General features: G+C 41.9%; 1 protein-coding gene across 1 annotated transcript in view; it reads left to right on the forward strand.

The window, feature by feature from the left end:
* The window catches only part of KIF5C (kinesin family member 5C), a 150,073-nt gene that overhangs the window by 60,588 nt on the left and 73,842 nt on the right, over positions 1 to 15,643 (forward strand). The window contains exons 4-8 of the mRNA XM_053670705.1: positions 4,045 to 4,149; positions 8,714 to 8,762; positions 9,079 to 9,134; positions 9,837 to 9,924; positions 14,586 to 14,710. Coding sequence (XP_053526680.1) covers positions 4,045 to 4,149; positions 8,714 to 8,762; positions 9,079 to 9,134; positions 9,837 to 9,924; positions 14,586 to 14,710 — 423 coding nt within the window. The remainder of the gene's footprint in view (positions 1 to 4,044; positions 4,150 to 8,713; positions 8,763 to 9,078; positions 9,135 to 9,836; positions 9,925 to 14,585; positions 14,711 to 15,643) is intronic.

Here is a 15,643-nt window from a genome sequence, read left to right on the forward strand (position 1 = left end):
TTGCCTGCTGTTCAGCCTGAGATGCTGTGAAGGGCTTCTCTGGCCCAGTGCCTTACTTCGTAGCCTTCCTCAGCACCCTGATAGAGTTGGATGGAGACGCCCTGTATTTGCCTTCTGTCCAAAGGGCACCTGCACGCCATCGGTTGGGTACAGGCTGCCCTGCTGCTGAGTGGAGCCTGCCAAGTGATTTTTAATGAGTCTGTCTGAGTGCATTGGTGCTCGTGTGAGCTGACGGGCTGCCCGCTTTCCCATCTTAAGTGTTTCAGGAAGCTGTCCTCCTCGGGAGGCTGAGGAGGCAACTGGGGCTGAACAAAGGGAGTTTTGTTGCGTGGCCAGTGGCCTGGGTCTGGTTTCTTCTTTCATACTTGCTCTGAGAAGGCCATATTCAGAAGTGAGGAAAGTTTTTTTGAGGAGGATTATACAGGATTCAAGTCTAAATTTGTTTTTTCTCTCTGGGAGAGACAAGATGATGAGGTGTTACATTCCTTTGCTATTCAAGGCTGTCCCTGATCAAGTAAATTTGTCACTGTTCTCTAAGTGGGCATTGTTCTCTCTCAGTTTCTGTACCTTTGTTCTGTTACTCCCGTCTCATTTTCTCTGCCTACATCCTCTGTGCCCATCCTTGATCTTACCGTCCCTCAGGGGTCAGCATTCCTCAAGGCGGCCGTCCGTCTCCCACCGGGAAGGAACTTGTCTCTGGGAAGCTCTCTACTTTACCACCTTTTATTGCCAGAGATTAATATTTGTTGTATGTATGTTCACGTGTATTTAATTTGCTTCTCGTCACCCGAGAAGCAGAGAAGATGTTTATGGAGTATCTGTCTCATATGCACACGCCACACACACCCACACTATCACCACACACTACATATGTCAACACATGCACGCACCACTCACACTCAGACACTGCATACACACACACCACATTATATGCCACACACCACACACCCACACACACCACACACCCACACAAACCGCACATTCCCACCACACACTCAACACTTCACAAACCAGCACCGTGTCGTGTCCCCCCTGCCCGCCAAACACAGATAGTTGGAGCAGGCTCAGTTTACTGAGCATGAAGGCTCTCACCACTCTTGGGCTTGTGAGCTAGGTCAAGCATCCCAGCCCCCAAACCTGTGACAGATTCGGGCTCACTTCTGTCACTGTAGGGAGGAGGGTGTTATTACTACGCCTTCCTCAAATGAACATGCACTTCCCTCTCACTTGATGTTGCGGGGCAGGCTTCGGAGAAACAAAGAGGAGTGTCGCAGACTCCCCCCATGTTCTGCCTTGAGTCTTTTCCTGACAGAGGCAAACAAAGGGATGTCAATACTTGTGTTAGCCAGGAATCAATGGGAAGATAAATCTGTTGAAAGGGAAAGCATCTGGGTAAACAGACTGGAGTCAGTTATAAATGATTTTTGGATTATCAGTCATTCTTTGGTGTGGACTGATGAGGAGAAAGGAAAGGATTATGATGAATTATTAAAGCACTCTGGAGGGCGTGGGGGTGGGGCACTTTTTAGACTCTGAGTCAGACTGGCCCAGTGGTGTCGCAGCACTGGGCTGGACAGAGATCTGTATTTTCACAGCAGGCATCTCTCTGCTGGCAGTTCCCACAGTCCGGAGCCAGTGAGGTCTGATACTGGATTTGTTACATGTTTGTGACGGCTTATGCAACTTAAAGGGACCAACATTTGAGCCTCTCAGTCTCTATCATTAGCATAAGGTACATGTTAATGGTCAGGATAGAAATGTGTTCCAGACTTCAGGTCAAAGAAGCCCCAACAGCTGCTTGAGCTGCTGTGAGAAACTGCTATGAGCTGAATAATCTAATACTAACATTTACTGTCACTAAGCATATTAGATATATTTTTTGTGATATAAATTTCACCATAATTCTATGCAATAGATACTATACTACGTATCCTAAGCAGTTGGGGGAAGTGCACGAGCACTGGTCATCCCTGCCTTTAGGGTGTGTACAGTCAAACTACAAACAATCATCATCACCAAGCCCTTATTATATGAAATGTTAAAGGGACTTACCTAAGAAAAAGAAGATAAAAAAGATGAACAGTGAAAGGACAGCAAAGGCACAGTTATTAACAACCATACCTAAAACAAAAGCGAATTAAGAGGACAGCTAGATCAGGAGCAGAACCATAGAAATGGACATCACATGGAGGGTTAGCAACAGGGAAGTGGGAAGAGGAGAAGGGGGGAGAAGGTACAGAAAATAAGTAGCATAGATGGTAGATAGAAAATAGATGGGGGGAGGGTAAGAATAGTATGGGAAATATAGAATCTAAAGGACTTGAGACAGGTGGTCATAAACTAAAGGGGGGGATGGTGGGGGTGGGGGAATGCGGGGTGGAGGGGGATGAGGGGGGGAATAGAACAACTGTAATGGCATAATCAATAAAATAAAAATTAAAAAAGAATATGAAATGATTTTAGGGTTCTCAGGAGATGAGGGCATTCCAGGGAGTGCCCGCTTTCCTAGGTAAGAGACCTGTGCTAGAGGCCAGACCACTGCCAAGTTCGGGCGACTTCTGCTCTTGGCGACTCTAATGCTGGCTTGGGAGTCAGCCTGTGAGAGGGGCCTGTGTGGTGCACCCGGAAGGAAAAGAGGGTCTGACTGAGAAAAACAAAGCAGGTCTTCCAGGTACCGGCTGGTCTGAAACAAGCATGTGGGTCAAAATTGTACAGGGGGTGGCCTATCTCTGGAAAACTAAGGAGCAAACAGGGTTTGGTGCTTTTCTCCCAGTTCCACTTGTTTCTATAACTTTATCACTTTCAAAAGTTCTGAAAAAATTTCTCTTGGAATATAGTTGGCAATGATCACTCCATTTTTATTTTTATTAAAGATTTTATTCATTTTTAGAGAGAAAGGAAGGGAGAGAGAGGGAGAGAAACATCAATGTGTGGTTGTCCCTCGCATACCCCCTACTGGGGACCTGGCCCACAGCCAGGCATGTGCCCTGACTGGGAATTGAACCAGCGACCCTTTCGTTTGCAGACTGGTGCTCAGTCCACTGAGCTATACCAGCCAGGGTGCAATGACCACTTAGATGCAGACCATTGTGCACTGGTGGCTTGTTTAACATATAATGGAACATAAGTGTTGATTTGAGTGTGGACATAAGTAAAACTCTCTGAGAGTTGTCCACCCAGGTTGATTCTGAGGCCATTGCTTTAAGTACTTAAGAACTGTTCTTTGGGACTGGCTTCCAGATCCTATGTCTTATCTTTTTGAAAGTTTTCAAAGGTGGCAAAGTCTGGATCTTGAAAATGAATTTAGTAATAGTCCAAATAGCAAAGGAATTAATCCATCCCTCTACCTCTTAGGTAAAATAAATAGAATTAGAAAAAAAAAAGGAGGGTAAAAAAGGAATAAGAGAACATCTTACATTTGGCTTTAAGTATTAGAAAACAGCCAAAGGTTATTTGGAAGAATTCCATCTGGGAATTACAGATTAAAAAAAAAAATTGATAAAATGGATTTTCTTGATTGGTTTATAAAGTAATAATTCAGGATTTCCTAATAAGGTTCTTAGGAGTTTTTGAGCAATGATGACACTAATGAAACTATATCAGCCCTCAAGGTGATTTCAATAAAGCAGATTAACTTGGATTTGTAGGTTCTGTTCAGGTTGTAAAAATTCAAAAACAAAAACCACGTTTTAGGATGTTACAGTCGCCTGTATACTCCCAGTAATTCTCCTTCCTTCTCTTCTTCCTTCCTACCCACTGACTCACATGCTGATTTGAGGGCATCAGGAAGGAATATCGTGGGGCTTCACCACCCGACGGAACAAGCTCTCCCCTGCTGGGAAGTAAGGCCAGCAGGTTGAGTTATTTGGCTAACTTTGGGTCTTCCGTTACATCAGGTAGATCTCCAAGGGAGCAGACACAGTCCAGGTGTGGGTGCTCCTGTTCTACGAAGTTCTGTCGATGAAACCCAGGTGTGGTCTCTTCTCTGTCTCACACGTTGCCCGGCAGTCTTTAGCACCTGTGTTTGTGTTTTTCGCCCACTAGGGGAAGCTGCATGACCCCCAGCTCATGGGGATCATCCCAAGGATTGCGCATGACATCTTTGACCACATCTATTCCATGGACGAAAACCTGGAATTTCACATCAAGGTCAGTGCCATTGATTGGGACCCGAGAGAAGAAACAGGGCCCCAAATTATGTTTATTAGTTTTCTCTTATTTCGTCCATGTAAAAAAGATGATCTTACCTACTTTAAATGACATTTCTGTGGTAAGCAGAGCCATATTTTTTACTTAATGACTAAGGTAACACTTAGCAATTTGGATGGTTTGCATAAGATATCAAGATAAGGGAAAAGCCCTCTTTAAGATGGAATCATCTTGGTAGCTACCCGACTTCTGCCCTTTACCCTGTGGGTTTTTGTAGATGTGATTGGAACAGGTCCACAGAGTATGTTGCATTGAACACAGTTCCTCATATTATTCATACGAGGTTTACCAGGGAAAATGCGTATGTGGCCACGTAAGCTGGGACTGTGCTTTGTTGAACAATGTTAAATGTATCACAGGCTTAAATACAGTTGTCCCTTGCTGTATTGTGGTTCACTTATTGCGGCTTCACTGTATCCTGGGCTTTAAAAAACTTGAGATACAGTGAAGCCGCAATAAGTGAACCGCGATATAGTGAGGGACAACTGTATACTTCACAGGTGAGTACCCATATAGAATTTTATATGTTGTTAAAATTACGTAGGTTTAAGAGTGTAGAAAGTGTTTAAGAGCATATGAAGAGTTTATAAGAGAGTGGGAAAGGTTTATAGGAGTGTGGGAAGGGTTTATTAAGCCTTAAAATACATTTAATAATAAAATAAATATAATGCCGCTACTTCAAGGATTTTTACCTATCTCGGGGGTCTCTGGAACATAGCTCCTGCCATAGGTGAGGGATCACTGTAGGCTGTTATGGAATGTGATTCTGCAAAGGGGACACAGGATAGTACATTTCCCAGCCTGACTGGACACACTTTTTTTCCCTGGGAGTATGATGGGCTGATGTTTTGAGAAGGATACTCTGAGAAATGTTGGGGGAGGGAATTCTCTTTGTGTTGTGTGTGTGTGTGTGTGTGTGTGTGTGTGTGTGTGTGTGTGTGTGTTTAAACCAGAACCTCCTATTTTGCTTTAATTCATCAGGTTTGGTATTTGGGGTATATTCCTTAGAACTTCTTTGTTTGCAAGTGACTGAAGCCACTTGTTTAAGCAAAGAGAGGAAGTTGTTCTGAGATAGACAGTCTGGTAGCAGACGTAGGGGAGAGGGGTTGTGCAAAAGCAAGAAATCTAAGTCCTTTCTCTTTTTAACTTAAAAAAATTAAGTTATAATTCACGTACCATAAAATTCACCCCTTTAAATTGTACAATTTGATGGGTTTTAGTCTCTTTCTAAAATTATGTAACCACGATCACGGTCTAACTCTGGGACATTTCATCAGCCCCAAAAGAAACTCCATACCCACCAGTCCCTGCATCTCTGACTTCTTGCTTACTTTTTTTTGGGGGGGGGAGGGGGGAGCATTGCACCATGGCAGCTCCTCTTCCACATTCCCTTATTGCTAATTCCTAATTCCCTAGGAGGTTGGCTCACTGGCCCAGCCTACAGCAGGATACGCCCCTGCTTTGATTGGCTGTGACCAGGATGCCCATCGGTGACTGGTCCCACTGTGGTGGGACTGTGGTGGGACCGTGGTGCGGACAGGGTGGACGGGGTGTGGAGGATAAAGGGCAGTCCTAAAAAGATGTGGAGCTTAGCAGATCAGTCAAGAGGATGATGAGTCCTTGAAGGTTGGGACCTTAAGCCCAGTAGGCCCACCATTTTAGAAATGAGAAAATGGGAGTTTAAAGACGTAGCTCCAGGTATCCAAAGTTACGTATCAGGTCATTGGCAGAATCAAGGTTAAACTCTTGACCTCACCAGCTCCCCATGGAATGTCCTTTCCATTATAGTAAACTTCTACCCTTCTTATTTCTGTGAAGTACGTTTCCTAAAGGCAATAGCCCTGGCTGGTGTGGCTTAGTTGGTTGGGCATTGTCCCACAAAGCAAAAGGCCTTTGGTTGGACGCATGCCTGGGTTGCAGGCTCAGTGTTCAGCTGGGGCACATATGACAGGAAGCCAGTCAGTGTTTCTCACATCGATGTTTCTCTCCTCTTTCTCCCTTCCCCTCTCTCTAAAAATAAATAAATAAAATAAAAAATCACACTCATAAGCTATTTAAAAAAACCAAGGCAGTAACTGTTCATCCACTTATAAATAGCATCTGGCACGTATTTTTCCTTATAGTTCCCTTTGTTGGCTAAAGCAGCTTCTTGCCAGGGTTCTTTATATCTAAGGATGCAGAAGCTTTTTGCTTTGATGGGATCAAGATTTAGGAGCTTAGTTCGTCTTTAAGGCTGTTTGCATTTAAATACCTCAAACTTCTCTGTAGGGTTCTTATGGGATAATCCTGGAATAAGATGTTAAACCAATTACTGCCTTCAGAATATGGTCTCCTATTAGAATTTCATTAAGATAAAAGCAGCCCCAGCATGAAGGAAGGGAGGAGAAGCAACACCTCAGTCTGTAGGGCTGAATTTCACTGCCTGGGTTCCCTTCCTGCATTTGTAGTTTTGCTTACTTATTTCACAGGTAATATTCATTAAGTGGGAAAGCTAGCTGTTGACTGCTGTTCATTTTGAACTGAGTAGTGACAGGCCTAATCAAGAAAAAGAGGCTTGATTAAGGCAATATTAAAAATCTGTTCTTTAATGTAGGCCCCACAGTGGGTTTAAACATTTCTGAGTATACTTTTTCTTCATGCCAAACAATACCGATTTATTTTTCTCTTACCTGGCCTCACAAAGTATTGGAAGTGACAAAAATAGCAAAATTAACCACCCCCCAAAAGCAGTCGGTATCTGTTGTGGTAAAAACAAATGAATAAGTCAGAATTCTCTTTCTACTTATATTAAATGTAGACAGGAGTCTAATTGATAGATTTGCTAATATCTAATTCATCGACTGCTTTTTAGATGTAATTAATTCTTTGTGCAATCTATGGAAATAAGGGCACATGTTTAAGATCGCAAAGATAATAGAAGAGCCTTATGGAAAACCAGACAGTTCTGGAATACATTGAACGGGTTGGAACCAGGGTAGTTGGCTGTGGGCGGGGCTGGGTTAGGGAGTGAAGGCTAAGATTAGAGGCCAAACAGGTCCATTAGAGGCCAAACAGGTCTGTAGGATTTCATTGGAGCAGGGGTTCTTTCGAAGGTCAGGTAGGTGTATCCATGCAGACAGGGCTCAGTGACAGGGGAGTTTGACAGACATTCTTGCAGGCAGAGGTTGTTAGAGAGGCAGACAACCTGGAGAGGATGCCCAGCTACAGATTCCAGGGTTTGGAGTCAGGAGTCTGGATCTCAGAGAAATGAGGAAGGCAGGAGGTTCCGGGCTGAGATGCAGATGACAGATAATGCACCTCGGCTGATGGGTTAGGACCAGTGCCAGGCTGGAGGCTTCACTTGCTGCCCCAGCTGGAGGCAAGACTGGGAGTGAGGTTTCACCTGCAGAATCACGTCCCAGTTTCACAACTGTTTTTTTCAACTTTTAGAAAAACAACTTTTTGTCCATTCCTTTGTTTAAACTTCCAAAAAAACAAAAACAAAAACTGATACTCATGAACATAGGAGAGAAAATTTGACCTGGGAGCCAAAAGGTTAGTGTAAGCAGAATGAAAAATCCTAGAGGGAATTTTTGACACCATCAAGTTTCATGGCTTCATTTAATAGACGAGAAAATTGAGGCCTAGGATCTTGGTCACATGGGAGTTAAATTTTAAGATCACATCTCATTAAAGTTGTTCTCTGGTGGCAGTGTCATATGAGTCACCTGGGGAGTTTAGAAGCCGATTCCTAGGCCCCATTCTTAGAAACCGATCCAGGGGGACTGCAGTCAGGTTCAGGGCTCTGCAGTGTAAACGGACACTGGGAGATGCTGATGTGGGAGATGCTGATGTAGGCGGTGCTGAAGCTGAGGTTTGAGAATGACTAATTGGAAGGCTTTTTCCCCCTCTTAAAGTCTAGTTGGCTTTCATTAAGTCACATTGTTTTCGAATCTGTCCTGGACTCCCCAAACCTGCTACCATCATGATTTCTCTCCCAGTTACTTTTCTGAGCTTTTTTTAGTCCTGAGCAAACTGCCTGTACCCCCCACCCACTTCCTGGAGTGTTTGGGCCATGCTCCCACCCTGGCCAGGTGAGGCTGTCAGTATTATGCGTGAGGTAAGGCCTACTGACTTCTGCCCATTACTTGCAAAGAACACTGTGAACACTGTCCGTTCTAGCTGTTGTTTTACCTAGAAGTTTGCTTTGTGCTCATCTAAGGTGAAAGCTACCACTCCCTCCTGTAAGTGGCTGTCCACACGCGAGGTCAGTAACAGCCGAATGGGCCACAGGGAGCAGTGATATGTGGGGATGGAAAGGAGCCCGCACCGAGCTGAGACTCAGAGCAAGTGACAGACCCGGTGGGAAGCAGGGGTCTCCACACGCTCTGACTCTGCATCTTCACTCTGGATCCCGTCTCTTTACTCTGAGCCAGTGCATGGAAAAAGCCATTATAAGTTCTAATAATGATATTTCTGTAACATAGTGTGACATTTCTGTTTCAAACTCAATTTGCTTTAACAGGTTTCCTACTTTGAGATCTACTTGGACAAAATCAGAGATTTACTTGATGGTAAGTAACTTCAGTGCTTGTCCTTCATTTATTCTAAAGTCTAGGAAGATTGAGCTGGTGTATAGCACTTCTGCTTGAGGAATTAATGGAAGTATATAGAGATATTCTTTTGCCTTCAGGCTATCTGCTTATTCTTGGCTAAGGCTTAAACTTATGCGCATATATATATATATATATATATATATATATATATATATATATATATGCAAAGAGATTAGATCTGCCTGTCTCTTTGTAACGATTTCTGGTTCTCATCCAATATGGGGTCTTTAACTTTTCTTTTCTTCTTTGCATGTCATCATTATTATCTCTGTAGTATCCAAGACAAACTTGGCCGTTCATGAAGATAAAAACAGAGTGCCGTATGTAAAGGTACGAGGAAAACTTGATTGATGATTCAGTTAATTTCTCTGCACTGTCATAATAATTAGTAGATAGATGCCCAGAATATCGTGTATATAAAGCACATATAGATATATAATCATGTTCCTCATATTTAAAATTCACCTGGTTAAAGAAGCCGACATTTAATTTCTTCATATTGCTATGTGAATATGTGAATGAATGTATCACAGATGTTTAATCACATGGTAAGAACTGCGGAGGTGAATAGGCATTTATTCACATTTATAGGGGCTTTGGTATTGAGTACAATTGTTCATACTTTGCTCTTAGAGGCCTACTATAGCATTATGTCTTGTACTTCCAAGGGTCTAATTAAAGTTGGTGGCTAGATGGTAACAAAGAAAGACAGAAAGTAAAGCAAAACTTTATGTTTCTTTTTGTGTCATTTATTTCCTTCTTTATTGCTGTCTCTGCTGCTGCTGAGTTTGAATATGTGCTAAAAAATCTAGGAACATGACATTTCTGTTTCATTTCTGGGTTTCCTAGGGGTTGCTCAGACTTGTTTAAATGTACAATTCAAGCCTTAGGCCCAGGGGAAAGTTGTTGGATCAACATTGCAGCCCTTCTCTTGATCTGCACATCTAGAGGATAAATGGGAATATATTTACTTGTTTCAAAGTATTGTTGCTTTTCAGTTTTTTAATGGCAAACCGGAACTGACTCTTGCAGGGGTGCACTGAGCGGTTTGTGTCCAGCCCCGAGGAAGTCATGGATGTGATAGATGAAGGCAAAGCAAACCGACACGTGGCTGTAACAAGTAAGCATGGCCTGGTATTTCCTCCCCTCTAACTTTGGATACAAATGTCTGTCTCTCCACGGCGGGGGTGGGGGGGGGGGGGGGGGACGGTAATGAGGTTCCCGTGAAACAGCGCATGGGTAGGCCGTGGGAAACAGCGCCTCCTACTGTCCTGGGAACTCTTGGCAATATTGGGTGGAAGTCATCTGAGGTGACAACAGCTTAAGACTGAATCTTGGGGAAAACAACCAACCAACCAACCAAAGTGGGAAAAATATAAGCTTCTAAGTTTACTTTATTTTATCCATGTTATATTGTTTAGATACTTAAAAAAATCTAAACCAACCAATTCTACAGTCGTACACATGGCAAGAAACAATATTAGGGTTCTTTCCTCCGTATAAAAGGGAAAGAATAGCAAGGAGGAGCTCAGAAAGTTGATCTGGGAGCATTAGGGAAAACTTTGATGCTGTGTTAATGACACATTCAGGCCAGCTTGTTTACTTTTTAGTTCCCTCTTCGGCACGTGCACCCATCCCAGGGAAGCAGGTCATGTTGTATTTGAATGGCAGAGCTTCCATGGGGGCCGTCTGTCTTATTCAGAAGGATACGGAGAAACGAGAGTGACTTCATATGAAGAGGAGCTGCAAGACTAAGGCTTTCTAGCTTGGAAGAGAGAAATAAATCTGGGGAGGACATGTGGACAGTGGAGTATTTCTTAACATGTTCAAAGTGCTGACGTTACGAAAGAGTCCGCTTGCTTTCTTTGATCTGAATGGGTAGACCACCCAGGATTCTTGAAGCTATAGGGAGGCAGATTTTTGCCTCCACAAGAACTCTCTAATCCTGCCCTCTTAAAGCCTGCGACCCGGAGAAGTAGTGAGTTCCCTGCATGTTATAGAGGAGATTTCAAGTGTTGGTTAATTGACTGATCTAGCCCCTTTTAAGTCTCTTCCACCCGAGGTTCTATGATTCCGTGATCCAGCCCTGTAATTCTCAACCTTTTCTCTACCCCACAAACATATCAAGTGACATTATACAGGTGGCAGATTTCAAAGGTGGGCCTACACTTGTGTAGGTCAAACTTCCTCTCCTGCTTCTAAAACAAAAACACTGACGTACACAAACATGAAAGAATGCAAGACTCATATTCTTACGGTAGTAAGATCTCTCATTTATAAAGAAGTTATTCACTTGGTTTCTTAAGCTATTGTGAGTAATGAATTACTCAATTATGGCTTGGTGTAATTGACAAGCCATCTTAGCCCCTTAGTTTAGAACATTTGGTCCAGGACGTTACTATTTTTCTTATCATTCTGGTTACGTTGGTTTTTAAAATTACTGTGGTAAAATACACATACTATACAATTTACCATTTTAACCATTCTAAATGTACAATTTAGTGGCACTAAGTATATTCACAATGTTGCGCAGCTATCCTCACTATTTTCAGAATTTTGAAACTCTGCCCACCCGTGGGACGGTAATTCCTCGTACCCTCTCCTTCCGGCCCTTGGTAGCCACCCTTCCACTTTCCGTCTCAATGAATTGGACATCTCTCAGGACTCGTATGAGTGGAATGATGCAGGTTCTTTTATGACCTGTTTATTTCACTTAGCATGATGTCTTCAAGGATTATCCATGTCGTAGCGTGTGTTAGATTTGTTTCTTTCTAAGGCTAAATAATATTCCATTGTTATGTGTTATAGACCACATTTTGTTTGTCCATTCATCCATAGATGGACACTTGTGTTGCTCCCATCTTTTGGCTATTGTGAAAAATGCTGTTATGAACATGGATGTGTAATTACCTGTCCAGGTTTCTGCTTTCAGTTCTTGTGGGTAAATACCCAGGAGTGGAATTGTTGAATCACGTGGTAATTCTACTTTTAATTTTCTAAGAAGCTGCCATATACTGTTTCTATAGCAGCTGCACCATTTGCATTCACACCAACAGTGCATGAGAGTTTCAATTTCTCTACATCCTTGCTAACACTTGTTTTTTCCCATGGGTTTATTTATTTTTTTTGATAGTCATTCTCCTGGATGTGAAGTACTATCTCATTGTAGTTTTGTTATGTATTTCCCTAATGCTTAGGTATACTGAGCATCTTTTCATATAGTTATTGGACATTTGTACATGTTTGGAGAAATGTCTATTCAAGTCCTTTCCCCATTTTTTAACTGGGCTGTTTGTTTTGTTGTTGTTAATTTGTAGGAGTTCTTTATACCGTATCTTTCTATGTATAATGCACTCCTGTGTATAATACACACCCACATTTTTGGCCCTAACTTTGAGGAAAAAAGTTTTTATTTTAGTTTTTTAATCCAGTTATTTATTTATTTATATTTAGATATTTGTTTTTGTGTTATAAAAGAATTTTTAAGGAGTTACACTTTTAATGAATAAGCATAAATAAAAGAATTTAAAACAATTACATAGCTGTGGAATCAGTACTAGCCATATATAATGTGCACCCTTATTTTCCCCTCAAAATTTTGGGCAAAAAATGTGCACTATACATAGCAAAATATGGTATATTGTGAATATCAGTCTATTATCAGATATACGATTTGCAAATATTTTCTCTCATTCTGTGGGTTGCCTTTTTATTCTGTTGATAGAGTCCTTTGATGCATAAAAGTTTTTAATTTTGAAAGTCCAATTCATTATTTCTTTTGTTGCTTGTGTTTTTGTTGTCAGATCCAAGAAATCATTGCCTATCCAGTGTCATGAAGCTTTTCCCCTATGTTTTCTTCTAAGATTTTATAGTTTTAGCTTTTATTTTTGGATCTTTGATCCTTTTTGACCTAATTTTTGTGTGGCCTAAGGTAAGAGTCCCACTATATATACATGTATATATATATATTTTGTTTGAATGCGGATATCCAGTTTTCCCAGCACCATTTGTTAAAGAGATTGTCCTTTTCCTGCTGACTGGTCTTGACATTCTTGTTGAAAATTATTTGACTGTATTATGTGAAGGTTTATTTCTGGGTTCTCTAGTCTATTTCATTGGTTTATAGCTGTCTTCATACCAGTATCACACTGTTTTGATTACTGTAGTTTTGTAGTAAGTTTGGAAATCAGTAAGTGTGAGACCTCCAACTTTGTTCCTTTTCAAGATTGTTTTGGCTCTTTTGGGTACCTTGAGATTTCATGTGAATTAGGATGACCTTTTCTATTTCTACAAAATGTGACATTAAGATTTTGATAAATTACATTAAATATTTAGGTCACTTTTGACAGTACCGATATAATAATCTAGTCTATGAACATGAATGTCTTTTTATTTATTTGTGTCTTAATTTCTTTTAGCAACATTTTATGGTTTTCAGTGTACAAGTCTTTGGCTTCTTTGGTTAAATTTATTCCTAAGTATCTTTTTAAATGACTATTTCAAATAGAATTGTTTTCTCAATTTCCTTTTCAGAATGTTCATTGTTAGTATATAGAAAGGCAACTTCCTTTTATATGCTACCTTTATATCCTGATACTTTGCTGAATTTGTTTATTCTAACATATTTTTAGTAGGATGTTCAGGGGTTTTTCCCATGTGATGCGGTAAGACAGTTTTAAGAACTGATTGCTAGAGGGGGTTGAGTAAGACAGTCACTGGGGTCTTTGCCTGCCTGATGAACAAAGACCAGGGCTTGAAAAGATTTTTATTTTCCGTACTCTGGTCTAATGGAGCGTATTTAATCTTTGAGACCTTCTGTGTACCAAGCATGGATTGTAGAAGAAGTATATGTCTTAATCCATGACTTCCTTAAGCATATTTCCAATGTTACTTATAAGGCAACACTCCATACATGAAGAAGATGGGATATATCAGGTACAAATCATGATGATAAAGGCCAAGGGACTTGAAGTGAGGCAGGGAAGGAAGCTGTGAGTGCCTCAAGGAGACAGTCAAGCTAGTGTGGGATGTTGGAGGGTGGGTCTTCTTTAGGCAGAAGTAGAGAATCTCTGTCTTAAATCATTGACTAAGATTTTTATTAGTTTCTTTGCTACCTAAAGATATTTAAAATCTTTAATTTCAAGAATAAGCATTGTTTTGCCCTCGCTGGTGTAGCTTAGTGGATTGAGTGCGGGCCTGCGAACCAAAAGATCATGGTTTGATTCCCAGTCAGGGCACATGCCTGGGTTGCAGGCCAGTTCCCAGCAGGGAATGTACCAGAAGCAACCGTACATTGATATTTCTCTCCTTCCCTTTCCTTCTAAAGATAAATAAATAAAGTTTTTTTAAAAAAAGAATAAGCATTGTTTTCAAGAAGAAATGGTGGTCTCAGGTAATTTTATTATCATTTTATCTTCTTTTTTTTAATTTTCAATTTTAGAAAGAGGGGAAGGCTTGGAGAAGGAGGAGGAGAAAAACATTGATGTGAGGGAGAAACATTGATTGGCTGCCTTCTATGTGCACTAAACTTCTACTGCAGACCAAACCGGCAACCCAGGCATGTGCCCTGATTGAGAATCGAACCCACAACCTTTCAGTTTGTGGGTCGATGACCAACCAACTGAGCCACGCTGCCTGGGCTGTCTAAAATAATTTTTAAAATTCGTTGGATTTTTAAAAAATGGAGCTATTAAGCATGATTTCGCTGTGCTTATTAGATGAGGGTCTTGCTACCTAAATTTATGTGCTCTTTGTAGAGCAATAAACTATTTTCCTTTTCAGACATGAATGAACACAGCTCTAGAAGTCACAGTATCTTCCTGATTAATATTAAACAAGAGAATGTAGAGACTGAAAAAAAACTCAGTGGGAAGCTTTATCTAGTTGATTTGGCTGGGAGCGAAAAGGTAATTGGTTCTTTATTTGTATTAGCTATAATTTCCTCCTGTTATTTGCTTCACTGTGCAATGGTATAATTTTTATGCCTTTCTATTTCCTGGTTTTAAAGAGCTTTTAAAGTTTCTGATGTTGCACCAAGATGTTATTAAATTTAACCTTTGTTTCCCTGCTCATTTGTTCCTGGTCCTGAAGTCCCCTATTCACGTCACTGGAGGTGCTTCGAATGCCAGCTCTGATTTCTGCCTAATAGGCTCTGATGATAACAACAGGCAAGTGTGGGTGTGAGCTTAGCTTGGCAAAGCCAGATTTGCAAACGCCGAGGGACATGCGCTTCTGAGGAAAGGAGAAAGCTCCGTGTTGCTCCAGACTCAAATAGGCCAGGAAGGGGCACAGCGCGGGGATGCAGCGGTCCTGCCTCTGCCAGCAGGAGTGTCTGCTGGGGGGTCTGGGACCTGGTGCCTTCCCTGCCTGCCCTGAGTCTCTCCCAGCAGGCATGGAGCCGGCGTCTTACGTGGGCAGCCTTGCTTCTTCCTTCAGGTTGTGAGGCCTGTAGCCAGTGCTGTAGCCACAAGCCCCAGTCTTTCTCTGGTTTTGGCAGGGCTCTTGTTAGGCATCTGTATCCTGTCCCATGTTTATTTACCCTGGCACTGGCTAAGACCACACTCCAGACCAAATAGGCCTCCCAGAACCTCCCACCTGCCCCCTCCAGCCTCACTTCCACTGCGCCACCAGAGGCTCCTGCGGCCACACCCCGGCTTGGGGAATTCTCCCGGGCAGCGTAACAGAGCAAGTGCGTGTACACAATACCACATGCCTCTCGACCATCACTGAATTTCCCCATCTGGTCACCTGACGCTCAGTCAGTCTCCCAACCTGTGGAATTGATCTCCACCTAACTGCACCCACTAGTGAGTTTCCAGATGCCAAGTGACGGCCACTGA

Source organism: Artibeus jamaicensis, unplaced genomic scaffold, assembly GCF_021234435.1.
Source record: "Artibeus jamaicensis isolate MK-2021 breed Jamaican fruit bat unplaced genomic scaffold, CSHL_Jam_final contig_603, whole genome shotgun sequence".
Classification (NCBI taxonomy): domain Eukaryota; kingdom Metazoa; phylum Chordata; class Mammalia; order Chiroptera; family Phyllostomidae; genus Artibeus; species Artibeus jamaicensis.